This window comes from Somniosus microcephalus, chromosome 5 (assembly GCF_052327205.1).
Source record: "Somniosus microcephalus isolate GS21.2 chromosome 5, FLI_Smic_1.0, whole genome shotgun sequence".
Taxonomy (NCBI): Eukaryota; Metazoa; Chordata; class Chondrichthyes; order Squaliformes; family Somniosidae; genus Somniosus; species Somniosus microcephalus.
Genome location: NC_140991.1, coordinates 26,913,438 through 26,939,343, shown reverse-complemented (window position 1 = coordinate 26,939,343; position 25,906 = coordinate 26,913,438). Strand labels below are relative to the sequence as shown.

General features: G+C 45.5%; 1 protein-coding gene across 1 annotated transcript in view; it reads left to right on the top strand.

Annotated features, from left to right (window-relative positions):
- LOC147116971 (nuclease EXOG, mitochondrial-like) overlaps positions 1-25,906 on the top strand; it is a 58,397-nt gene that overhangs the window by 30,102 nt on the left and 2,389 nt on the right. Inside the window, exon 5 of the mRNA XM_085987472.1 lies at positions 3,528-3,642. Within this exon, the coding sequence (XP_085843598.1) occupies positions 3,528-3,642 (115 nt within the window). The remainder of the gene's footprint in view (positions 1-3,527; positions 3,643-25,906) is intronic.

Below are 25,906 nucleotides of genomic sequence, written 5' to 3'. Positions count from 1 at the left end.
CCTGCGGTACCCCACTAGTCACTGCCTGCCACTCGGAAAAAGACCCGTTTATTCCAACTCTTTGCTTCCTGTCTGCCAACCAGTTCTCTATCCAAGACAGTACCTTACCCCCAATCCCATGTGCCTTAACTTTACACGCTAATCTCTTATGCGGGACCTTATCGAAAGCCTTCTGAAAGTCCAAATACACCACATCCACTGGTTCTCCCTTATCTATTCTACCAGTTACATCCTCAAAAAATTCCAGTAGATTAGTCAAGCATGATTTACCTTTTGTAAATCCATGTTGACTTTGTCCGATCCGGTCACTGTTTTCCAAATGCGCTGCTATTACAAGTTGAGAAGGTTGTTAAAAAAGCTAACGGGATCCTTGGCTTTGTTAATAGAGGAATAGAGTACAAAAGCAGGGAAATTATGCTAAACCTTTATAAAACACTGGTTAGGTCTCAGCTAGAGTATTATGTTCAATTCTGGGCACCACACTTTAGGAAGGATGTCGAGGCCCTGGAGAGGATGCAGCAGAGATTTACTAGAATGGTACCAGGGATGAGGGACTTCAGTTATGTGGAGAAGCTGGGATCGTTCTCCTTAGAGCAGAGAAGATCAAGAGGAGATTTGATAGAAGTGTTCAAAATCATGAAGGGTTTTGATAAAGTAAATAAAAAGAAATGGTTTGCAGTGGCAGAAGGGTCGGTAACCAGAGGACACAGATTTAAGGTAATTGGCAAAAGAACCAGAGGTGAGATGAGGAAACCATTTTTTACACAGCGAGTTGTTGCGATCTGGAATGCGCTGCCTGAAAAGGCGGTGGCAGGAGATTGAATAGTAACATTCAAAAGGGAATTGGATATATACTTGGAAGGGAAATAAATGGCAGGGCTGTGGGGAAAGAGCAGGGGAGTGGGATGAATTTGCCAGCTCTACCATGGGGCCAGCACAGGCACGATGGGCCGAGTGGCCTCCTGTGCTGTATCGTTTCTGTCAACCCTGATGTATTTGTGCAGGTCACTGAATGCTGGAAAGTCTTTAACAGAATCTGTATACGGCACAGGTAGGCATTTGGGTGTGGTGCAAAGTCACAGGAAACGTTACTGGAACAATGGTGTAGTGGCAGTTTTAGCAGTAGATATACTGTAGATCAGGCAGATGTATTCATTATGGAGTAAATGGGGGTCTGCGCTCCCCCCCTGACCCCTCCAGAAAACGTTGATTCTTCACAATTTATTTAGTTCATTTTCCAGCATTGTGGAGTAGACTGTCTACATATATATATATATGCGTAAATATTTAAGGGCGTATATGCTATTCCATGCTGTGCAAAAATGCCATACAATCAAAACATACTCAAGGCTTTCATCACGGGACAGTAAGTTTATCCATTGAATAGCTAAGCCACACCGATCAGGAAGGCCAGCCAGCACCAGCCTAAGTGCAAGGCAGGCTCGGGTTTCCCAGGTTATGGGAAACAGGGGGCAAAAGAATCACCAGGAGAGCCAGAAGGAGCAGGAAAGGCAGTGACGGAATCGTGTGCAGGAAAGGCAGCAGGAGAGGGATTGGAAGTGAGAGGAACAGCCAGGAGCAGGAGAGGGAACTGTCAGCAGGAACATCTGCAGCCAACCAGGAGCGAGACAGAGCAAGGTGTCAAGTTTAGTCTGATTACGTTCCTGTGAAGCACCTTGGGACCTTTTATTACATGGAATGCAAGCTGTTGTTGTTGTTGTTGTACTGCTACTTGTGCAGCAGGGGAACATTTCCTTCAGCAGGTGACGGAGTTTAAATGTGGTCCAGCGTTTACAGCAAGCAAAAGACAACATTCACTTATGACAGAAATATTGGGTATGCTTGCTGCTACACCCCGGTTGTGTTTGCTTTTCTGTAGTCCTGAAACTTAAGATCTGGCCCTTCTTCTGCAAATCTGAATCAAACCCATAGTGCTGATGACTTTTGTTCCAGTTGCAAGAGGCTTTACAGCTCAAACTTAATGATTCAGACGTGACTCCATATTGACGCGGTAGATGTTTTATTGGTATATACAGTACAAGTTAATACAGCCGCCACAGACTAATATTAAGGGACAGTAATTCACAGTTACCAAATTCGATTACTGGACTGCGTAGCGTGCGGTGTCTCCGTTGTTTCTTTAATCTGGTCCGGCAGTTGTCTTACTAGCAAAGAAGAGCGTTAGGCTTTTGTCAGCATGGACCACTCTTCAACACCAGCGTAGCAGAGAGACGTTAAGCGCATTTGGCTAGCATAAATCCGTCTCTACAGGTAGCGTCGTCCTTCTCTCTAAATCTTGTAATAAAAAGCTGGTATCAGTAAAAACAAAAACATGAAGGTGTCGGATTGTCATCAAAATCCAACTGGTTGAATAATGTCCTTTAAGGAAGGAAACCTGCCGTCCTTACCCGGTCTGGTCTGTACGTGACTCCAGTTCCCCACCAATATGGTTGACTCTTAACCACCCTCTGACGTGGCCCAGCAAGTCACTCAATTGTATCAAACTCTCAGGGCAACTAGGAATGGGCAGTAAATGCTGGCGACACCCACACCTGAGAATGAATAATTATCAAAAAACTAATAAATGTAAGTTGGGGCCCTTGCTAGCTGGACAGAAGGTTCCAGGAGCTCCTCAGAAGCAGCTCTCCGCAACTCATCAAAACTCACCACAAAATGTCTCAGTGCATTGCCAACATTCCCATGACGACAGCCAGGACCCACACGATAGCCTGTTGAAAATTAGTTCCCCCGTTTGGAGGTGTGGAGCTTTAGCAGTAGCTATTTTCCCCTCTGCAGCCCATTCACGGTGCTCACCAGATCAGGGCTCTATATGGGTGCGCAATTTCAGGTGGCCTCCAGGTGATGCAGTTGTCGCTTCTGTGGCAGATGTGGGCTCCATTCTGCATCATATAAAATGTCCTTTCATATGAATTTCTATCTAGGCCCATGATAGTCTATTTAAAATGGACTTCAGAAAGCATCTTATCGGGTTTCGCATGACGTCCCAAAGTGCTTCTGATACTGTGAAGGGCACCTGCTTGTTAGGTAGGCAAATGAGTTAGGCATTTTGCACACAGTAAGGTCACATGGGCTCACCCATGAAGGATGGGCACTTAGTTGAGGTAGCAGAGGGCTGCTCCCACCAGTCAGGGCTGATGGCTTCAATGGAGCAGGAGAGAAAATTGGAGGGGAAAAAAAAACATAATCTGCAGAAGTAGAAACAACAACTTGCATTTATATAGCAGCTTTAATGTAATAAAAATGTCCTAAGGCGCTTCGCAGGAGTGTTGTCAAAAAAAATCTGGCACCGAGCCACATAAGGAAATATTAGGACAGGTGACCAAAAGCTTTGTCAAAGAGGTAGATGTTAAGGCGTGATTTAAAGCTGGCGAGAGAGACGGAGAGGTTTAGCGCGGGAATTCCAGAGCTTAGGGCCTAGGCAGCTGATGCCACGGCCGACAATGGGGGAGCGAAGGAAATAAGTAAAACCATTAACTCAAACAAGGCATTTGTATTGTTTTTGGCAGGTTGGAAATGTACTGCCGTGAGCTGACCCAGCGTTATGAACATGTTTGGATCATTTCAGGACCTTTGACTCTACCAGCAGTAGGAACTGATGGGAAGAAAACCATTACCTACCAGGTGAGATAAGATGCGGATATTGGATGTCCGTGTATAGCAGGCTCATGAATATTTGCCTTACTGCCACTGGCAAATGGGAGAACAGAGAGAGAGGGAGACAAAGCATCAGAGTTGGAGAGACACCGTTACAGGAAGAGAGAAATGCAAAGCACAAGAGGCTAGCAGAGCCTTGAGCACTGATATAATCAGCTTGACATCGTCAAAGCTATTGAATTAAAATACTACATTAAAATCACTGCCAGATATCTATTAACTCAGACAATTATTTTTTTTTTTTTGCTTTTGCTGGTCTGCTACCACCTCAAAGAATTCTACGAAGCTTGCCAAGCAAGATAATCCCTTCTGAAATCTGTGCCGGCTACGTTTAACTGTTTTCCCTTTATCCAGATGCGTGGTCATTTCATTCTTAATTGAATATTCTAAAAGTTTCCCTGCTGCAGATGTTAAGCTAACTAGCCTGTAATTATCCGGATTAGCTGTGTCTTTTTTGACAAATGGGTTCTGCAGTGGCCACTCTCCAGTCATCTGACACACGTGCACACTCAATAGAGCCCTGAAATATTATTTCAAAGGCCTCAGCAATTTCTGCCCTCAGGATCCTAGAATGTATCTCGTTGGGCCCTGGCATTTTGTCTTCGTTAGCTTAACTAAATTATCTATAATTTTCCTTTTTAACCATTAATAATTTTTGCTCGCCTCACTCTCAACTACTTCATGATCCACCACCTCTGATATCCTTCTTTTTGGTAAAGACCGCAAAGTACTTATTAAATACCTCTGTCATTTAAAAAAAAATCATTATCTACAAATTGGCAGTGCTTTCCACTCGAGTGTCCCACATCACTTTTAGCAATTTTCTATTTACTGTTATACTTAGAAATTACTTTACTGTTCCTTTTGATGTTTTTTGATTTTTTTTCCCCTCATACTCCCACTTCGCTTCTTTATCTTGCTCTTAACTTATTATCTTCTCATATTCTTTAGTTTTCTTCATTATCCTAATTATCCTCACAGGCCATGTCAGCCAGTGGCTCAGTGGGTAGCACTCTCGCCTCGGAGTCAGAAGGTTGTGGGTTCAAGTCCCACTCCAGAGACTTGTGCACAAAATCTAGGTTGATGCTCCAGTGGAGTGCTGCATATCAGATCTTTTGGATAAGACGTTAAACCGAGGCCCCGTCTGCCCTCGCAGGTGGACGTAAAAGATCTTATGGCACTATTTCAAAGAAGAGCAGGGGAATTATCCCCGGGGGCCTAGCCAATATTTATCTCTCGATCAACATCACTAATACAGATTACCTGGTCACTATCATATTGCTGTTTGTGGGAGCTTGCTGTGCGCAAATTGGCTGCTGCGTTTCCTACCTTCCAACAGTGACCACGCTTCAAAAGTACTTCATTGGCTGTAAAGCGCTTTGGGACGTCCTGAGGTCACGAAAGGCGCTATAGAAATTCAAGTCTGTCTTTCTTTCTTTTCTAACCTCTATTTATCCACGGCATCCTGAACTGCCAGTGGTTCCCTTTTGTAATGGAATATTCTGTATGTTTTCAATCTGTTAAAGAAACATCCCACTGCTGTTCGACAGTTCTGAGACAATTTCACCTCCCGCCTCACCCCAGCTCACTTGCTCCTCACCTTCCTGCAATCTGCCCTAATCCAATCTGCTGTCCTAGTTTTAGTACGGACTTTTCCCCTTTCTAGTTGGATCGTAAACCTTCTATTTTGATCACTGCTCCCAAGGTGCTCACCCACATTTAGTTCATCTATCTGATCGATTTCATTGCACATAAGCAGATCTAGCAACTCCTCTGCCCTTGTACGCCTACCAACACACAGCCTGAGGAAGGAGCCCTGTACACATTTTAGGAATTCCATTCCCTGTTCTCCTTTGCTTCCCCTCCCCCCACCTCTCTCCCAGTTGATCAGCGGATAGATAAAATCTCCCAGAACAGTAATTTTGTTATTCCTGCTGATCACATTAATCTTACTGCAGATTTTCCCATTTGTTACTTTCTCACCATTTGGTGATCTCTAATACGCTCCGACTAATGCAACAAGCTTAATACAGGTAGACTATCCTTTATCCGAAAACCTTGGGACCAGCTGTGTTTCGGTTTTTGGAATTTTTCGGATTTCAGAAGGTTTTCATCTCCGTATCTGACAACAAACACTGTTGCTTAGCAACAGCTTGTAAACACTCAGGCCCTGCCTTGGAAGCGTCTCTGAAGCTGTTGCTAAGCTGCAGAGACTCTTTCCACAGCCTGACTGTTTAAAAAAAATGCTAGGGGAAGAAAAAAAACCTAGGGGAAGAAAAAAAACCTAACAAAACGGCTGCTGATTTCTGCCGTTAGATCGAGGTTTCCGGCCCCCCCTGCTCCGTATCTGAATTCCTTGGCTTAGCGGGGGTCTGGGGCTCGACTGCCACCGCCAGTTGTGGGAAAGCCGGATATCGGCTGACTCCTACACTAAGCTGGCCCGCAAATCAGGTCGGGGGGTGGGGGGGGGGAAGAAAAGACTATCGGACGGGCCGCTGCAGCTATCGGACGGGCCGCTGTATTGTTGGGTTCACTCTCCCGGTACCTCCTTCACACTGCCCGGCTCGGCCTGCAATCTCCTACCCAGGAGGGAACTCTGTGACCCTCTGCCCTGCTCACAGGGAAAGGCAGAGCTCCCGGACCACTCCTGCCATGTTTGGCGGCACTCGGGTCATGTCGTGCGCACGACTTACGCTCCACGAAAAAACTTTCGGTTTTTAGAGGTTTTCGGTTTTCGGAAGTGCGGATAAAGGATAGTCTACCTGTAATTTCTTAAATATAATTCTCCCAAACGGGCACCTGACAGCAGAAGTGGAACAGCATGCTACCCTGAAAACTTAGTGGGTTAATGCACCACCCGTGTGGTACTGAAACATTCTCATCACTTCATCGCCCCTCCCTATTTCTTTAACCTTCTCCAACCCTACAACCCTCTGAGAACTCGGCGTACTTCTAACTCTGGCCTTTTGTGCATCCCCCCACTCCCTTCGCCCCACCATTGGCGGCCATGCTTCCAGCCGCCCAGGCTCTGAGCTGTAGAATTCCCTCCCTATTAGCATGGATTGAGGTTTGGTTAAAGGACAGAAAACAGAGAGTAGGAATAAACGGGTCCTTTTCGGGGTGGCAGGTTGTAACTAGCGGAGTGCCTCAAGGATCAGTGCTTAGGCCTCAGCTATTCACAATCTATATCAATGACTTCGATGAGGGGACCGAGTGTAATAGGTCCAAGTTTGCTGACGATACAAAGCTAGGTGGGAAAGTAAGCTATGAGGAGGACACAAAGCGGCTGCAGAAGGATATAGACAGGTTAAGTGAGTGGGCAAGAAGGTGGCAGATGGAATATAATGTGGGAAAATGTGAAATTATCCACTTTGGTAGGAAGAATAGAAAAGCAGAATATTTTTTTAAAAGGTGAGAGATTGGGAAATGTTGGTATTCAGAGGGGTTCGGGTGTCCTTGTACACAAATCACAGAAAGTTAACATGCAGGTACAGCAAGCAATTAGGAAGGCAGATGGTATGCTAGCCTTTATTGCAAAGAGGTTGGAGTACAAGGGGCTAAATTCAATAACCCCGAAAATGGGCGCAGGGATCGCGATTCATGATTAACCCGCGTCCGTTGCTTCCGATGCAGGCAGCACACAAACTTCGTGCTGCCTACTCATTTAAATGTTTTCAATAAAGGGGGTTGGAGTACAAGATTAAGGAAGTCTTGCTGCAATTATATACAGTAGGACTTTTGTGAGATCACACCTGGAGCACAGTTTTGGTCTCCTTATCTAAGGAAGACTATATTTGCCTTAGAGGGGTTGCAACGAAGGTTCACTACATTGATTCCTGGGATGAGAGGGCTGTCTTATGAGGAGAGGTTGAGTAGAATGGGCCGATACTCCCTGGAGTTTAGAAGAGTGAGAGGTGATCGCATTGAAGCATCTACATTTTTTAGAAGGCTTGATAGGGTAGATGCTGAGAGACTGTTTCCCCTGGCTGGAGAGTCTAGAACCAGGGGCCATAATCTCAGGATAAGGGGTCGGCCATTTAGAACTGAGATGAGGAGAAATTTCTCACTCGGAGGGTGTGAATCTTTGGAATTCTCTACCCCAGAGGGCCGTGGATGCTCAGTCGTTGAGTACAGGCAAGACAGAGATCGATAGAAATGTTTTTCCATGTTAGTGGCGCTGAATATATTTAAGAAGGAGATAGGTAGATTTCTAGTCACAAAAGGCATCAAGGGGTATGGGGAGAGAGTGGGAATATGGTATTGAGATAGAGGATCAGCCATGATCATATTGAATGGCGGAGCAGGCTCGAAGGGCCGAATGGCCGACTCCTGCTCCTATTTTTCTATGTTTCTATAATGTTGTTGTGGAGCAAAAGAACCTAGGTTTAGTTCCTGGTCTGTACTGAATCAGCTGATTGTAGCTGGGGCAGCAACTTTTCTTTATTTGTTCTCAGGGTGTGGGTGCTGCTGGCAGGGTTGCATTTATTGCCCATCTCTAGCTGCCCCGAGAAGGTGGCGGTGGACCTTCTCCTTGAACTGCAGCAGTCCTTATGGAAATGGTGCTCCTACAGAGGTGTTAGGTAGGAAATCCCAGGCTACTGACCCAGCGATGATGAAACAACAAAGCTGTATGTCCAAGCCCATGACAGTATGGGACCTGGAGCTGATGGTGTTTCCACGACATTGCTGCTGGTCTCCTTCTTGGTAGTAGAGATTGCAAGGGAGGGAGCTGCTGTCGAAGTAACCTTGGTGAGTTACTGCAGTGCATCCTGCAGATAGTACACACTGCTTCCACAGCGCGCTGGTGGTGGAGCGGGTGAATGTTGAGTCCATCAAACGGATGATTCTAACCTGGATGGTGCTGAGCTTCTTGAGTGTTGTTGCAACTTCAGCCATCCAGGTGAGTGGGTGCGTATTCTGTCACACTCCTGACTTGAGCCTCGTAGGGGGTTGAGAGGCTTTGAGGGGTCAGGAGGTGAGCCATTCTTCTCAGAGTACCTGCTCTTGTAAGCACGGTGTTGATAAATTAAGCTTCTGATCAATGGTGACCCCAAGATGGTGATGGTGGTGACGTTGAAGGTCAAGGGGAGTTGGCTGGGTTTCCTCTTGTTCAAGATGGTCGTTACCTGGTACCTATTTGGCGCAAAGTTACCTGCTGTTTGTCAGTCGAAAACTGGATGTTATCCAGGTCCTGCTGTCGGCTGGTATGGGCTGTTTCATTATCGGAAGAGTTGTGAATGGATCTGAACACTGTGCTGGAGTGGGTGAATGTTGAGTCCATTGCCAAGGCTCTGATCAAACGGATGGTTCTGTCCTGGATGATGCTAAGCTTCATGAGCGTTGTTGCGGCGTCACCTGTCCAGGTGAGTGGTGCGAATCCCATCGCACTCCTGACTAGAGCCTTGCAGAAGTTGAGGAGCCTTTGAGGGGTCAGGAATACAGACCATATGACAGAGGGTAAGTATTTGATAAAGCAACTGAAGATGTTTACTGCAATTTGCATCAGCTCCTTTGGACTAGGTAGAACATCAAGGAGATTCTTGCTTCTAATCATCATCTAAGGACTAAGAAAGTGCGGCCCTAAGCATTGAGCTCGGCTGTGATGCCCGCCACAGGTGAATGACCTGCTGATACTTAATATCTAGATCCAAGAATGGTCACTTTGGTGAGGTAATGGAGGATTGCCCAGCAAGAGCCAGTGAATTCAAAGAGGAAAGGTAGATGGGGTGAGCTGCTCATCCTTATTAGGCTGCTCAGCTGGACAAGGATGAAGGGAAGGTGCAGAAGCACAGATGGAAGGAAAACGTGGTTGGACGTATAGGGCTGGATTTTCATTCAGGGGACGTGATGGAGGCGGGACTACAACTTTCGGGGTTGTTGTCCCGCCTCCATCGAGATGTGGCCAATCCACGTGATTTTAACTTGATTGACCTTGTTGAACCCGTCCAGCGGGCTCAGCAGGCCAATTAAGGGCCACCCGGCAACAGGTGACGTCACAGACTGAAATTTCATCTGTCAAGAGGTTTTGACAGATGAAATATCAGTGTTTGAAAGCTCTTTGAAGCTGTCAAATACTGATAGTCTTATTTCTAACACGAGTCCTTCTCCACAGACTCAGTTAGAAATCTCTCCTGCACAGAAAGCTGAAGGCTGTCACTTTTGACAGTTCGCAGCCATTCTGCTTTCTGTGCCGGTGAGATGAGGGACTCCCGAGACCTAAAGGAAGGAAGGCTGTAAAGGTAGGAAAAGGTCATTTAAACTTCTTTAGACACACCAAACACACTTACTTTTGCACTCATGCACACATCACTCACCTGAACACCGACATCTTGAATCCTCCAGTTCCTTCAACCCGACGGCCCGCCTCCTCTAACTTGCCGTGGTTTGGAGCCGTCGGGAATCCCACACTTCAACCTTAAAAATAGGGATTAGGCTAAAAACTGCCTGTTAACTACCTGTTAACAGGCAGTTAACTGGCACTGATCCCCTTCCCGCCTTGGGGGGGCGGGTCCCAGTGCGGGGCGGGTACCCGTCTCCTTTGAAACTGGCATGAAGGTGGGTTGGGGGGCGGGATGGTGTCGGGACCCCCGATTTTGGGATTTTAACCCCCCCCCCCCCCCCCACGCCTCCAATCCCGCCTCCACGGCCCAATGAAAACCCTGCCCATAAGGTACAAAACCCCACCCCTTCAAAGCTCCCTTATTGTGAAGTTCTCTGAAGAGTGTTGTCCAACAGACCCATTAGTGGTGTTTAAAATCTGGCTTCTAGCCTGCCTGAGGTGAGTGAGCTAAAGTTGACAAGAATTGTCCAGCAGGCTGAGTGAGTGATCACAGTCCAGATTAACACAGCAGAGCGCAGACTGCCAAGAACACATCACACCAGGCTTACTTTTCAGCGTCTACACATTGTGCCTCTCTGCCACCTGCCAACTTAAACTCGGCTGTGAACCTCTTAGCTGCTAATTGAGGGTTTCACGTGCCAACACGGAAATGTTAAATAATTCAACATTTTCTGTGAAACCCAACACGCGTTTAAAGAACAACTCGTGCTTTTTAAAAATTTCCATTTCCTGTGGTTAGAAAACAGAAATGCCGAGCGTTGCGGTAAATCAAACAATTCTTGTTAATTTTTGCATTACTCAATGTGATGGTTGGATGAACAAGTAATTGTTGGGTTGTTTTTGTTAGTGGAATTTTATTGACGTGCTCTTTCTGTTTACTGCCAGAATGCTGATTTGTTTGAACTTTAAGAATACGAGTCTCTTTTTAAGGTTGTGAACCATGAATATTTTACTTCTCCACTAAAGGATCCAAATTTTGCCACGAGCCTGCTCCGCCATTTAATGAGATCATGGCTGATCTGATCTTGGCCTCAACTCTATTTCCCTGCCCACTCCCCATAACCCATCACTCCCTTACCTTTCAAAAATCTGTCCATCTCCACCTTAAATGTATTCAACGACCCAGCCTCCACAGCTCTCTGGGGCAGAGAATTTCACAGATTTACGACCCTCTGAGAAGAAATTCTTCCTCCATCTCAGTTTTAAATAGGCAAACCCTTATCCTGAAACTATGCCCCCTAGTTCTAGATTCCCCCATGAGGGGAAACATCTTCACTGCAGCTACCTTGTCTATCTATTAAGATATAAGTATCTTATATGTTTCAATAAGATCCCCTCTCATTCTTCTAAACTCCAATGATTATAGGTCCAACCTGCTCAACCTTTCCTCATAAGTCAACCCCTTCATCTCAGGAATCAACTTCGTGAACCTTCTCTGAACTGCCTCCAATGCAAGTATATCCTTCCTTAAATAAGGAGACCAAAACTGTACGCAGTACACAAGGTGTGGTCTCACCAATACCCTGTACAGTTGTAGCAGGACTTCCCTGCTTTTATACTCCAACCCCATTGCAATAAAGGCCAGCATTCCATTTGCCTTCCTGATTACTTGCTGTACCTGCATGCTAACTGTTTGTGTTTCATGCACAAGGACCCCCAGGTCCCTCTGTACTGCAGCATTTTGTAATCTCTCTCTCTTTAAATAATAATTTGCTTTTTTATTTTTCTTACCAAAGTGGATAACCTCACACTTTCCCGCATTATACTCCATCTACCAAATGTTTGCCCACTCACTTAGCCTGTCTGTATCCCTTTGCAGATTCTTTGTGTCCTCTTCACAACTTGCTTTCCCACCTATCTTTGTATCATCAGCAAATTTGGCTACATTACACTCGGTCCCTTCATCCAAGTCATTAATATAGTTGTAAATAGTTGAGGCCCCAGCACTGTGGCACCCCACTAGTTACTGTTTGCCAACCGGAAAATGACCCATTTATCCTGACTCTCTGTTTTCTGTTAGTTAGCCAATCCTCTATCCATGCTAATATAATGGCCCAGAAATTCGGGTTGGGGGCTTCCCGCGGGTGCAAGCTCCCGACCTGCACTTACCTTGCGCGCCAGCTGTTGAGCTGTGAGCCCGCGTGGGATTCTGATCCTGGGCCTCCTCCAACTGCCGGCGCGCAGTGCTTGCGTATCCCAGGGGCGCAGTTAGTTCGAAGCGTCCCCTGGGATCACGTGGTTCATAGAGAGCCAATGGTAGCAATGGTATGCTTCATTCATAAGTTTGACAGGAAGAGCTGTCAAACCTATAAATACTATAAGCCCCAAAACATCACTAAAACTTCAAAGAAATTTTTTTTTTAAATCACATTTTTAAAATAACTATAAATTACATGAAATAACTATTTTAAACAATAATTTAAATTTTTGAAAAAATTAATTCCATTTTCTAACGGGGCTAAAAATAAACTTACCTTTCTTTAAAGTATTTAAAAATAATAAACCTGTGGAAAAAATGTTTTAATATTAATTAATTCACCACTTACCTTGTTAAAAGCAGGCCTTGCGCCTGCTTTTTAAAAGTGTAACTGCTGAGACTTACCCTCCCGGAGAGACCTGCAAAAAAAACGTAAGTTCGATGTGCACGCGCTGCCTCTCCGGCGCACACGTTCCACCTGTCGACCCCTTCTTTCAGGGGAACGGAAGTGCCGGTTTCCCGCGCATGCGCAGTGCATGCACGAAACCGGCACTTTTGTTGGGCCTACGCATAAGTACCCCGTGCATACTCACCCGTGGAGACCCGAATTTCTGAGCCATTACCCCCAACCCCGTGAGCTCTTATCTTGTGCAGTAACCTTTTATGTGGCACCTTATCGAATGCCTTCTGGAAATCCAAATACACCACATCCACTGGTTCACCTTTATCCACCCTGCTCGTTACATCCTCAAAGAACTCCAGCAAATTTGTCAAACATGATTTCCCTTTGATAAAACCATGCTGACTCTGCTTGACTGTATTATGATTTTCTAAATGTCCTGCTACTGCTTCCTTAATAATGGACTCCAGCATTTTCCCGATGACAGATTTTAGGCTAACTGGTCTATAGTTTCCTGCTTTTTGTCTCCCTCCCTTCTTAAATAAGGGCGTGACATTTGCAGTTTTCCAATCCTCTGGGACCTCTCCAGAATCCAGGGAATTTTGATAGATTGCAACCAATGCATCCACTATCTCTGCAGCCACTTCTTTTAAGACCCTAGGATGCAGGCCATCAGGTCCAGGGGACTTGTCCACCTTTAGCCCCATTATTTTACCGAGTACTTTTTCTTTAGTGATTGTTTTAAGTTCCCCCCTCCCTATAGCCCCTTGATTATGTATTATTGGGATGGTTTTAGTGTCTTCTACCATGAAGACTGATACAAAATATTTGTTCAAAGTCTCTGCCATTTCCCTGTTCCCCATTATTAAGTCCCCAGTCTCATCCTCTAAGGGACCAACATTTACTTTAGCTACTCTCTTCCTTTTTATATACCTGTAGAAGCTCTTACTATCTGTTTTTATATTTCTTGCTAGATTACGCTCATAATCCATTTTCCCTCTCATTATTTTTTTAGTCGTCCTTTGCTGGTTTTTAAAAATTTCTCAATCCTCTGGCCTTCCACTAATCTTGGCAACATTGTATGCCTTTGTTTTCAATTTGATACCATCCTTTACTTCCTTAGTTAGCCACAGATGGTTCTCCCTTCTCAAAGTCTTTCCTTCTCACTGGAATATATTTTGCGTCATATTTCTATGTTAACATTTTATAATAGTTAACAGTTTAAGATAGAGCAAAGGAGGGCAAAGGGCATGATCAAGAGGGGCAAAATAGCTTACGAAAACAAGCTGGCGGAAAATATAAAAACTAACTCCAAAAGCTTTTATAAATATATCAAAAGGAAAAGACTGGTGAAAACCAAAGTTGGTCCATTGCAGTCAGATACGGGGGAATATATAATGGGAAATAAGGAAATGGCAGATCAACTAAATGCATACTTTGGGTCAGTCTTTACGAAGGAAGACACAAAAAACCTCCCTGGGATATCGGGAAAAATAGGGACATTGGCAAAGGAGGAACTGACGCAAATCAATATCTCTAAGGATATGGTGTTAAGGAAGCTAAAGGGATTGAAGGTGGACAAATCCCCAGGGCCTGATAACATGCATCCTAGGGTACTGAAGGAGGTGGCCCTAGAGATAGCGGATGCACTAAGGATGATTTTTCAGAATTCATTAGACTCGGGAACAGTGCCGATGGATTGGAGGGTAGCTAACGTTACCCCACTATTCAAAAAGGGGGGTAGGGAAAAAGCAGGTAATTACAGACCTGTAAGCCTTACATCAGTTGTGGGCAAAATGCTGGAGTCCATCATTAAGGATGAAATAGCGGAGCACTTAGCAAATGGGGACAGGATAGGACAGAGTCAACATGGATTTACAAAGGGTAAATCGTGCTTGACTAATCTATTGGAATTTTTTGAGGGAGTAACTGGTAGAATAGATGGGGGAGAGCCAGTAGATGTGGTGTACCTGGACTTCCAAAAGGCCTTCGATAAGGTCCCACATAAAAGATTAGCATGGAAAATTGAGGCTCATGGGATAAAGGGGAAAGTTTTGGCGTGGATAGGGAACTGGCTGTCAGATAGAAAACAGAGAGTTGGAATAAACGGCTCATTTTCTGAATGGCAGGCAGTAACAAGTGGGGTACCACAGGGATCTGTCCTGGGCCCCCAGCTGTTCACAATTTACATTAATGACCTGGATCAGGGAGTCGGATGCAGCATTTCCAAATTTGCAGACGACACTAAACTAGGAGGTGGGGTGGGCTCAGAGGAAGAGACCAGGAAGCTCCAGAGCGATTTGGACAGACTGGGCGATTGGGCGGATAAATGGCAGATGCACTATAATGTGGACAAGTGCGAAGTTATCCACCTTGGGTGCAGGAACGGGAGGGCAAATTATTATTTAAATGGCAATAGATTGGGAGAGGGGGAAGTACAGAGAGACCTGGGTGTTCTTGTACACCAGTCACTGAAGGCGAGCATGCAGGTGCAACAGGCGGTCAAGAAGGCAAACGGTATGCTGGCCTTCATAGCAAAAGGGTTAGAATACAGGAACAGGGATACCTTGCTGCAGCTGTACAGGGCACTGGTGAGACCACACCTCGAGTACTGTGTACAGTTTTGGTCGCCTCATCTGAGGAAGGATGTTCTTGCCATGGAGGGGGTGCAGCGGCGATTCACCAGGCTGATACCAGGAATGGCGGGAATGACCTATGAGGAGAGACTATGTAGTTTAGGGATGTACACACTGGAGTTTAGAAGATTGAGAGGGGACCTCATAGAAGTGTATAAAATTCTGACAGGTCTAGACAGACTGGATGCAGAAGGAATGTTTCCCTTGGCGGGTGAGAACAGAACTAGAGGACATAATTTAAGGATAAGGGCTAAACCATTTAGGACAGAGATGAGGGGGAATTTCTTCACTCAGAGAGTGGTGAACCTGTGGAACTCATTGCCACAGAGGGCAGTGTACGCCAGCTCATTAAATATATTTAAGAGGGAATTAGATATATTTCTACGGGCAAAAGGGGTTAAGGGTTACGGAGAGAAGGCGGGGACGGGATACTGAATTAAAGGATCAGCCATGATCTCATTAAATGGCGGAGCAGGCACGAAGGGCCGAATGGCCTACTCCTGCTCCTATCTTCTATGTATCTATGTATCTATGTATAATGGAAGATCTATACCAACATTTTCATAATGGGAAAAGCCTGTCTTCCCATCACACTGTTGTTGCAGGCTTCCCACCATTGATGGCGCTGTGGCGGGAGAGTCGCCCCGCTCCTCCTGCCATTTAAAAAATGTTTACAACTTGCCTGGCCTTCAATTTTAACAAAAGCAAAATACTTTGGATGCTGGAAATCTGAAATAAAACAGAAAATGCTGGAAACACTCAGCAGGTCAGGCAGCATCTGTGGAGAGGGAAACCGAGGTAACGTTTCAAGTCGACGACCCTTCGTCAGAACTGAAACGTTGACTCTGTTTCTCTCTCCACAGATGCTGCCTGACCCGCTGAGTGTTTCCAGCATTTTCTGTCTTTACTTCAATTTTTACAGTTTGCCGGCAGATATTTAAAAAAATTTTAAATACTTTCGATCACTGCCTTTTGCCAGGACTCCTGCTTCCGTACCTGGTCGCAACGTGCTCTGCCAGGGCATGCTGTCTCTTATATGCCAACCTGGCCTGCCAGCCTTCATCCCTGCTCATCTGCCGTCATACCATACTGGTCCACCATTGGGCCTGTTGTTTGCTGTCCCAGGCCTGCCTGTCAGTCTCCCTGCCACCTCCCGTGCTGTTCTCTTCTGCAGTTTTGAAAACTTACTGAATTTTTGCAAGTTCTAATGAAAATGCAGTAGCTTATGTGTGTTAGAACAAATATCTGGTGTTGAAGGTGATTAATACGCTGTACTTGTGAATCCTGCGCTGCTTCTATTTAATATGATAGTTGCTGTTGACACTGAAGGAGGTTGATGAGGTATAATTACAACCTGATATATCTGGTCAATATTTGTTTCATGGGAACATCATAGATAGATATAAAACCATTGGTAAAGCAAACAATGCCATATATACAACCATGATATTTTACATTCATATATAACAAACACAAAGTACAGTCATCAGTGTGTCATAGACCATTATTTGAAAATCAACATTATATTAGTGATGACTAAAGAGGTTATAAATTAATTACGTTGTAGTAGTGTAACTGATACTGTGCCCAGGATGCTTCAAGAGATATCTGTAAAGTCTGTTCCATTTTAGTAATTGGGAGCTTGAGTTCTGTTTTCCTATTGTGCAGTTGAATTTCTTCATTGAGCACACTGCCACTCCACAGCTATCCAGTTCATCTTTAAAGAGCAATTCATAACATTAAGATTAAATTTTTAATTAAAAATTAACATTAAGGACATAACCTTAACATTAGAGCCAGGCCGTTCAGGGGGTGATGTCAGGAAGCACTTCTTCACACAAAGGGTAGTGGAAATCTGGAACTCTCTCCTACAAAAAGCTGTTGAGGCTGGGGGAAGGGCGGGTAATTCCAAAACTGTAATTGATCGTTTTTTTTATTAGGTAAGGGTATTAAGGGATACGAAACCAAGGCGGGTAAATGGAGTCAACATCCAGATCAGCCACGATCTAATTGAACGGTGAAACAGGCTCGAGGGGCCAAATGGCCTACTCCTGCTCCCAAGTCAGTGTCAAGGCCCCTTCTAAAGGTACCAGTTACAGATGAATACCATGAATATCCTTGTGTTTCTCTCCAATTGTTTGAACAGGGAGCGCTAATGACCTCATCACTGAAACTGGCTGCCTAGGCTGGTGGGAGAGGCTGACAGGGCATATACACTCAGGCTGTGTCATGCCAACTGTAATCCTCACACTGTCTGGCTCAGTATGTTTTCCAAGTTGATGTTACCAGCTGGTGCTGTTTAAACGATGGTGTTCAAAACAACCAATTGAAAGGGGAAAAAAATGAATGAATCCTAATTCATTACCAGACTTCCCCAAAGATGTATGTTCATGCACCCCCTTTAGGACTGTACCCTTCAGTTTATATATTGTCGCTCCTCGTTCTTCCTACCAAAATGTATCACTTTGCAGTTTTCTGCGTTAAATTTTATCTGCCACATGTCCCCCCATTCCGCCAGCCTGTCTATGTCCTCTTGAAGTCCATCACTATCCTCCTCACTGTTCACTATACTTACAAGATTTGTGTCATCTGCAAATTTTGAAATTGTGCCGTGTACACCCAAGTCTTTAATATATATCAAGAAAAGCAGTGGTCCTCGTACTGACCCCTGGGGAACACCACTGTATACCTTCCTCCAGTCCGATAAACAACCGTTCACCACTACTCTTTGTTTCCTGTTACTTAGCCAATTTCATATCCATGCTGCCACTGTCCCTTTTATTCCATGGGCTTCAACTGTGCTGGCAAGTCTATTATGTAACTTTATCAAACGCTTTTTGGAAGTCCATGTACACCATATCAACAGCATTGCCCTCATCAACCCTCTCTGTTACCTCACCAAAAAACTCAATCAATTTAGTTAAACACGATTTGCCTTTAACAAATCCGTGCTGGCTTTCCTTAATTAAGCCACACTTGTCCAAGTGACTGTTAATTTTGTCCCTGATTACTGTTTCTAAAAGCTTCCCCACTACTGAGGTCAAACTGATTGGCCTGTAGTTGCTGGGTTTCTCTTTACAATATGTATATGTGTGTGTGTGTGTATATGTACATTTGTTGTTTATCCTTGCACCCTTTTTTGATCAAGGGTGTAACATTTGCAATTCTCAGTCCTCTGGCACCACCCCAGTATCTTAAGAAGGATTGGAAGATTATGGCCAGTACTTCCGCAATTTCCACCTTTACTTCCCTCAGCATCCTAGGATGCATCCCATCCGGTCCTGGTGACGTATCTACTTTATTGGAGGGTAGCTAATGTTACCCCACTATTCAAAAAAGGTGGTAGAGAGAAACCGGGGAATTATAGACCGGTAAGCCTGACATCGGAAGTGGGGAAAATGCTAGAGTGCATTATCAAAGATGTAATAGCAGAGCACTTGGAAAACAGTGACAGGATCGGACAAAGTCAACGTGGATTTACAAAAGGTAAATCGTGCTTGACCAATCTACTGGAATTTTTTGAGGATGTAACTGGTAAAATAGATAAGGGAGAACCAGTGGATGTGGTGTATTTGGACTTTCAGAAGGCTTTCGATAAGGTCCCGCATAAGAGATTAGTGTGTAAAGTTAAGGCACATGGGATTGGGGGCAAGGTACTGACTTGGATAGAGAACTGGTTGGCAGACAGGAAGCAAAGAGTTGGAATAAACGGGTCTTTTTCCGAGTGGCAGGCAGTGACTAGTGGGGTACCGCAGGGATCGGTCCTAGGACCCCAGCTATTCACAATATATATAAATGATCTAGACGAGGGAACTAGATGTAATATTTCCAAGTTTGCAGAAGACACAAAGCTGGGTGGGCGGTGTGCTGTGAGGAGGATGCCGAGAAACTCCAGTATGATTTGGACAGGTTGGGTGATTGGGCAGAAGCATGGCAGATGCAGTATAATGTGGATAAATGCGAGGTTATCCACTTTGGTGGCAAAAACAGGAAGGCAGATTATTATCTGAACGGCAATAGATTAGGAGAAGGGGAAGTGCAACGAGACCTGGGTGTTCTTGTGCACCAGTCGCTGAAGGTAAGCATGCAGGTGCAGCAGGCGGTTAAGAAGGCAAATGGTATGTTGGCCTTCGTAGCGAGAGGGTTCGAGTACAGGAGCAAGGATGTCTTGCTGCAGTTGTACAGGGCCTTGGTGAGACCACATCTTGAGTATTGTGTGCAGTTTTGGTCGCCTCATCTGAGGAAAGATGTTCTTGCCATGGAGGGAGTGCAGTGAAGATTCACCAGACTGATACCTGGGATGGCAGGAATGACGTATGAGGAGAGATTGGGTCGATTGGGCTTATACTCGCTGGAGTTTAGAAGAATGAGAAGGGATCTCATTGAAACTTATAAAATTCTAACAGGACTAGACAGACTAGATGCAGGAAGGATGTTCCCGATGGTCGGGGAGTCCAGGATAAGGGGTAGGCCATTTAGGACAGAGATGAGGAGGAATTACTTCACCCAGAGAGTGGTGACCCTGTGGAATTCTCTACCACAGAAGGCAGTGGAGGCCAATTCATTAAATATATTCAAGAAGGAGTTAGATATATTTCTTAAGGCTAAAGGGATCAAGGGATATGGGGAGAAGGCAGGGACAGGGTACTGAATTTGGATGATCAGCCATGATCTTATTGAATGGCGGAGCAGGCTCGAGGGGCCGAATGGCCTACTCCTGCTCCTATCTTCTATGTTTCTATGTTTAAGTACAGCCAGCCTTTCTAGTACCTCTTTTATCAATTTTTATCCCATCCAGTATCTCAACTACGTCCTCCTTCTCTATGACTTTGGCAACATCACCTTCCTTGGTGAAGACAGATGAAAAGTACTCATTTAGTACCTGAGCCATGCCCTCTGCCTCCATGTGTAGGGGGGGAGGGGGGAAGGGAGGGCGGGGAGGGGGGGGCGGGGGGGAGGGGGAAGGGAGGGGGGGGCGGGGGGAGGGGGAAGGGAGGGGGAAGGGGGGCAGCGGGGGGGGAGAGGGGGTGGGGGGGAGGGGGGAAAGGGAGGGGGGGGAGAGGGGGGAGGGAGGAAGGGAGGGCTTGAGGCTGAGAGACGGCCACGCCCGGTTGCCGGGGTAACCGCACCGCGCCGCCCCGCACTCTCGAGAGCCCCGCTCTCGAAGCCCCCAGCCGCCCCCGCTCTCCGAGCCCGCCTCGCAACTCCCCGAGAGCCCCGCTCTCCAAGCCCCAGCCGCCCCCGCACTCCCGTTTGCCGGGGTAAACCCCTTCCCGCTCACCAAGGCCGAGATCCGCACTCTCGAGAGCCCCGCCCCCCCCCCGCCCGAGCCGAGCGCGGAAACAGAGTCTCACCTGCTCCTGCTGCGCGCGCCACCCTGACGCTTGTGGCTGGACGCCGTTGCCCCGGGTAACGTGACACCGGGGGGGGGGCGGGCGGGCGGGCGTGAGGAGCTTAGCAGCAGCCCAATTACCTAGCTCGGGCCCTGGCTGGGCAAAGAAAGGCCCAGGCTTTTCAGGCCCTAAGAAAAAAACAGGGGAAAGGTAGGAAAAAGAATCTTCAGGTTAGATAAAATATTTACAAATGAGTGATTTATTTTAAAACAATTTAATAAATTCAATTTTATTTTGCTGGAAATGTATATTTGAAAAGAAAGACGCAGAAAGCAGGAAAAAGAATGGAAGCAAGATGGCGGCTACTCACCTCGGTTCAGACGATAAGGCCCCGCCCCACACACACACCGATTGGCCCGGCGGCACACGCCAGCAACCCGGCGTACGATTGGTCCGAGCTCGAGGTCACTCTGTCGCTAATGAGCGGATAATGAGATTGCTAATGAGCGGAATGTTAAGGGTTTTTCAGATACCGCGGGCGCGATTTTTAGCCCCGGCCGAAACGTAAATACGCTTAAAAACCGTCTCGGAAGTGTAAGCTTTTCTTTGGAGGTAACGCGCGCGTAGGTAACGCCCTGTAACTTTCGAGCGCATAGCCCGACAGACGCACACGCGATGACAGACAGACGGACAGGACAGATCGACCGATTTTATATATATAGAATATTGCCTATAGAAGACCTTTTTGAATTCCCTTTTTATGTTAGCTGCCAATCTAATCTGACGAAGGGTCATCGACCTGAAACGTTAGACTCTGTTTCTCTCTCTACAGATGCTGTCCTGACCTGCTGAGTATTGCCAGCATTTTTCTGTTTTTATTTCTATTCTCATACTCTCTCTTTTGCCCCTCATTTCCTTTTTCACTTCCCCTCTGAAACTTTCTATATTCAGCTTGGCTCTCACTTGTATTCTCAACCTGAACATCTGTCATACGCCCCCTTTTTCTGCTTCATCTTACTCTCTATCTCGTTTGTCATCCAGAGAGTTCTGACTTTGGGTTGCCCTACCTTTCCCCCTTGTGGAAATGTACCTCAACTGTACCCAAACCATCACCTCTTTAAAGGCAGCCCATTGTTTCATTACAGTTTTGCCTGCCAATCTTTGATTCCAGTTTTACCCGGGCCAGATCCGTTCTCAACCCACTGAAATTGGCCCTTCCTCCAATTAAGTATTTTTTACTCTAGATTGCTCCCTGTTCCTTGTCCACAGCTAATATGAACCTTATGATACTGTGATCACTGTTCCCTAACTTCTTTCCCTACTGACACTTGCTCCACTTGACCCACCTCATTTTCCCAGAACCAGATAAGAACATAAGAAGCAGGAGTAAGGCCAATCGGGCCCCTCGAGCCTGCTCCGCCATTCAATAAGATCATGGCTGATCTGATCCTAAACCGCCAATCTACTATCACAGAACCATCTCCTGAATCTAACAGAATTAGGACCACACGAAATAGCAGCAGGATCAGGGCTACACGGGCCCCTGGGGCCCCACTCCGCTACCCACAGGGCCATGTCCGATCCGAACCTGGGACTCATGTCCAAATTCCTGCCCGCTCCCCGTAAACCCTTAATTCCCTTTACTTCTAGGAAAACTGTCTATTTTCTGTTTTTAAATTTATGTAATGATGTAGCTTTCTACAGCTTTTTTGGGGCAGCATATTCCATGGAACCTACCACCCTCTGAGTGAAGGTAGTTCCCTCCTCATCTCAGTTTTGAAAGAGCAGCCCCTTATTCTAAGACTATGCCCCCCTAGTTCTAGTTTCACCCCATCATCGGGAACAATCCTCCCCGCATCCACCCCGATCCAAACCCCTTCACAATCTTATATGTTTCAATAAGATCGCCTCTCATTCTTCTGAACTCCAATGAGTAGAGTCCCAATCTACTCAACCTCTCCTCATATGTCCCATCCCCCTCATCCCCGGGATTAACCGAGTGAACCTTCTTTGTACTGACTCGAGAGCAAGTATGTCTTTTCTTAAGTATGGACACCAAAAACTGTATGCAGTATTCCAGGTGCGGTCTCACCAATACCTTGTACAACTGAAGCAATACCTCCCTATTTTTTTATATTCTATCCCCCTAGCAATGAAAGCCAACATTCCATTGGCCTTCTTAATCACTTTGCTGCACCTGCATACTAAACCTTTTGAGTTTCGTGCACCAGGACCCCCAGATCCCTTTGTAACTTCAGTACTTTCCAGTTTTCTTGCCATTAAGATAATAACTTGCTCTACGATTTTTCCTGCCGAAGTGCATAACCTCACACTTTCCAGTATTGTATTCCATCTGCCAAATCTCTGCCCACTTACTTAGCCTGTCTATGTCCCCCTTGCAGGTTTTTTTATGTCCCTCTTCACTCACTACTTTCCCCTCCCATCTTAGTATCATCTGCAAACTAACACCACTGGTTACTGATTGCCAGTCTGAGAATGAACCATTTATCCCAACTCTCTGCCTTCTGTTAGATAGCCAATCCTCTATCCATGCCAGAATATTACCCCCAATCCCGTGATTTTTTATCTTAAGCAATAATCTTTTGTGTGGCACCTTGTCAAATGCCTTTTGGAAGTCTAAATACACTACGTCCACTGGTTCCCCTTTATCCACCCTATATGTCACTTCCTCAAAGAACTCCAGCAAATTTGTCAAATATGACTTCCCCTTCATAAAACCATGCTGACTTTGTCCTATTAAATTATGATTATCCAAATGTCCTGTTACTGTCTCCTTAATAATGGACTCCAAAATTTTACCTACCACAGATGTTAGGCTAACCGGTCTATAGTTTCCAGCCTTCTGTCTACTGCCCTTTTTAAATAAGGGTGTTACATTAACAGTTTTCCAGTCTGCCGAGACCTTTGCTGAGTCCAGGGAGTTTTGGAAAATTATTACCAATGCATCCACAATCCCTACCGCCACTTCCCTCAAGACCCTAGGATGTAAGCCATCAGGTCCAGGTGATTTATCCACCTTGAGTCCCATTATTTTACCGAGTACCACTTCCTTAGTGATTTTGATCGTGTTTAGCTCCTCCCCCCCTTTAGCCCCCTGTTTGTCCAGTGTTGGGATATTCTTAGTGTCCTCTACTGTAAAGACTGATACAAAATATTCATTCAGTGTTTTTGCCATCTCCATATTTCCCACCATTAATTTCCCAGTCCCATCCTCTAAGGGACCAACATTAACTTTAGCCACCCTTTTTCTTTTTATATAACTATAAAACTCTTACTATCTGTTTTTATATTTTTTGCTAATTTACTTTCATAATCTACCTTCCCTTTCTTAATCAATCTTTGTTATTTTTTGCTGTCTTTTAAAGTTTTCCTAATCCTCTATCCTCCCACTAGATTTGGCTACCTTATATGCCCTTGTTTTTAGTCGAATACTATCCTTAATTTCTTTACTTAACCACGGATGGCTGTCTTTTCTTTTACACCCTTTTCTTCTCAGTGGAATATATATTTTTTGGAAGTTGTAAAATAACTCCTTAAATGTACACCACTGATCATGTATCGTCTTACCCTTTAATCTATTTTCCCAATCCACTCTGCTCAATTCCGCTCTCATACCTTCATAGTCTCCTTTATTCAAGCTTAGCACGCTTGTTTGAGATCCAACCTTCTCACCCTCTAATTGAATATGGAATTCAACCATGTTATGGTCACTCATTCCAAGGGGATCCTTTACTAGGACATTTTTAATTAATCCTGTCTCGTTACACAGGACCAGATCTAAGGTTGCTTGCCCCCTGGTCGGTTCAGTTACATACTGCTCAAGAAACCCATCCCTAATACACTCAATGAACTCATCCTCAAGGCAGCCCTGCCCAATTTGATTTGTCCAATTAATATGATAGTTAAAATCCCCCATAATTATAGATGTTCCCTTATTACAAGCCTCAACTATTTCCTGATTGATACTCCGTCCAACAGAGTTGCAACTGTTCGGAGGCCTATAGACTACGCCCACTAGTGTTTTTTTCCCCTTATTATTCCTTACTTCCACCCAAACTGTTTCATTATCCTGATCTTTTGACCCAATATCATTTCTCTGTATTACAGTGATTCCTTCCTTTATTAACATAGCCACCCCACCTCCCCTTCCTTCCTGATCGGTAAATAACCTGGTATGTTTAATTCCCAGGCATTGTCACCCTGCAGCCATGTTTTTGTAATGGCCACAAGATCATACCCATATGTAGTTATTTGTGCCATTAACTCGTCTATTTTGTTACGAATGCTACGTGCATTCAGATAGAGAACTTTCAAAGATGTTTTGTGACACTTAGTTCCTGCTTTTGCCCTTTTTATTACTTTACCTTTTACTCCATACCTTCTGCCCCTTCCTGACACGCTCTGGTTTTTAATTTCCCCACTGCTACCTAAGTCTATGACCTTCTCTGTTGTCATTTTTATTATTTGCTCCCTAGGAACCTCCCCCCCACTAGTTAGTTTAAAGCCCTCTCTACAGCCCTAGTTATATGATCCACCAGGACTCTAGTCCCAGCACTGGCCAAGTGAAGCCCATCCCAACGGAACAGCTCCCTCCTGCCCCAGTACTGGTGCCAGTGTCCCAGGAAGCAAAACCCATTTCTCCCACACCAGTCTTTGAGCCACGCATTTAACTCTCTAATTTTATTTGTCCTAGCCAAATTCGCTCGTGGCTCAGGTAATAATCCAGAGATTATTACCCTTGAGGTTCTGTTTTTTAATTTGATCCCTAGCTGCTCACACTCCTTTAACAGAACCGGCTTCCTAGTCCTATCTACGTCATTTGTACCAACATGGACCACGACAACTGGATCCACCCCCTCCCACTGCAAGTTTCTTTCCAGCCCAGAGGAGATGTCCTTAACCCTGGCACCGGGTAGGCAACACAGCCTTCGGGACTCTCGCTCTCGGCTGAAGAGAACTCTTATCTATCCCCCTAATAATACTATCCCCTACCACTACAACATTTCTATTTACTCCCCCCTCTTGAATGGCCCCCCGTTCCACGGTGCTGTGGCCAGGTTGCTCATCCTCCCTGCAGTCCCTGCTCCTGTCCCCACAGGGCGTAAGAACCTCGAACCTGTTGGACAAGAGCAAGGGCTGCGGCTCCTCCAGCTCTACCTCCTGGATCCCCGTACCTGCCTCACTCGTAGTCACACCGTCCTGTCCCTGACCATGGGCTACATCTGAATTAATTAACTTCATAGGTGTGACCACCTCCTGATACACAGAGTCCAGATACTTCTCCCCCTCCCTGATGTGTCGCAG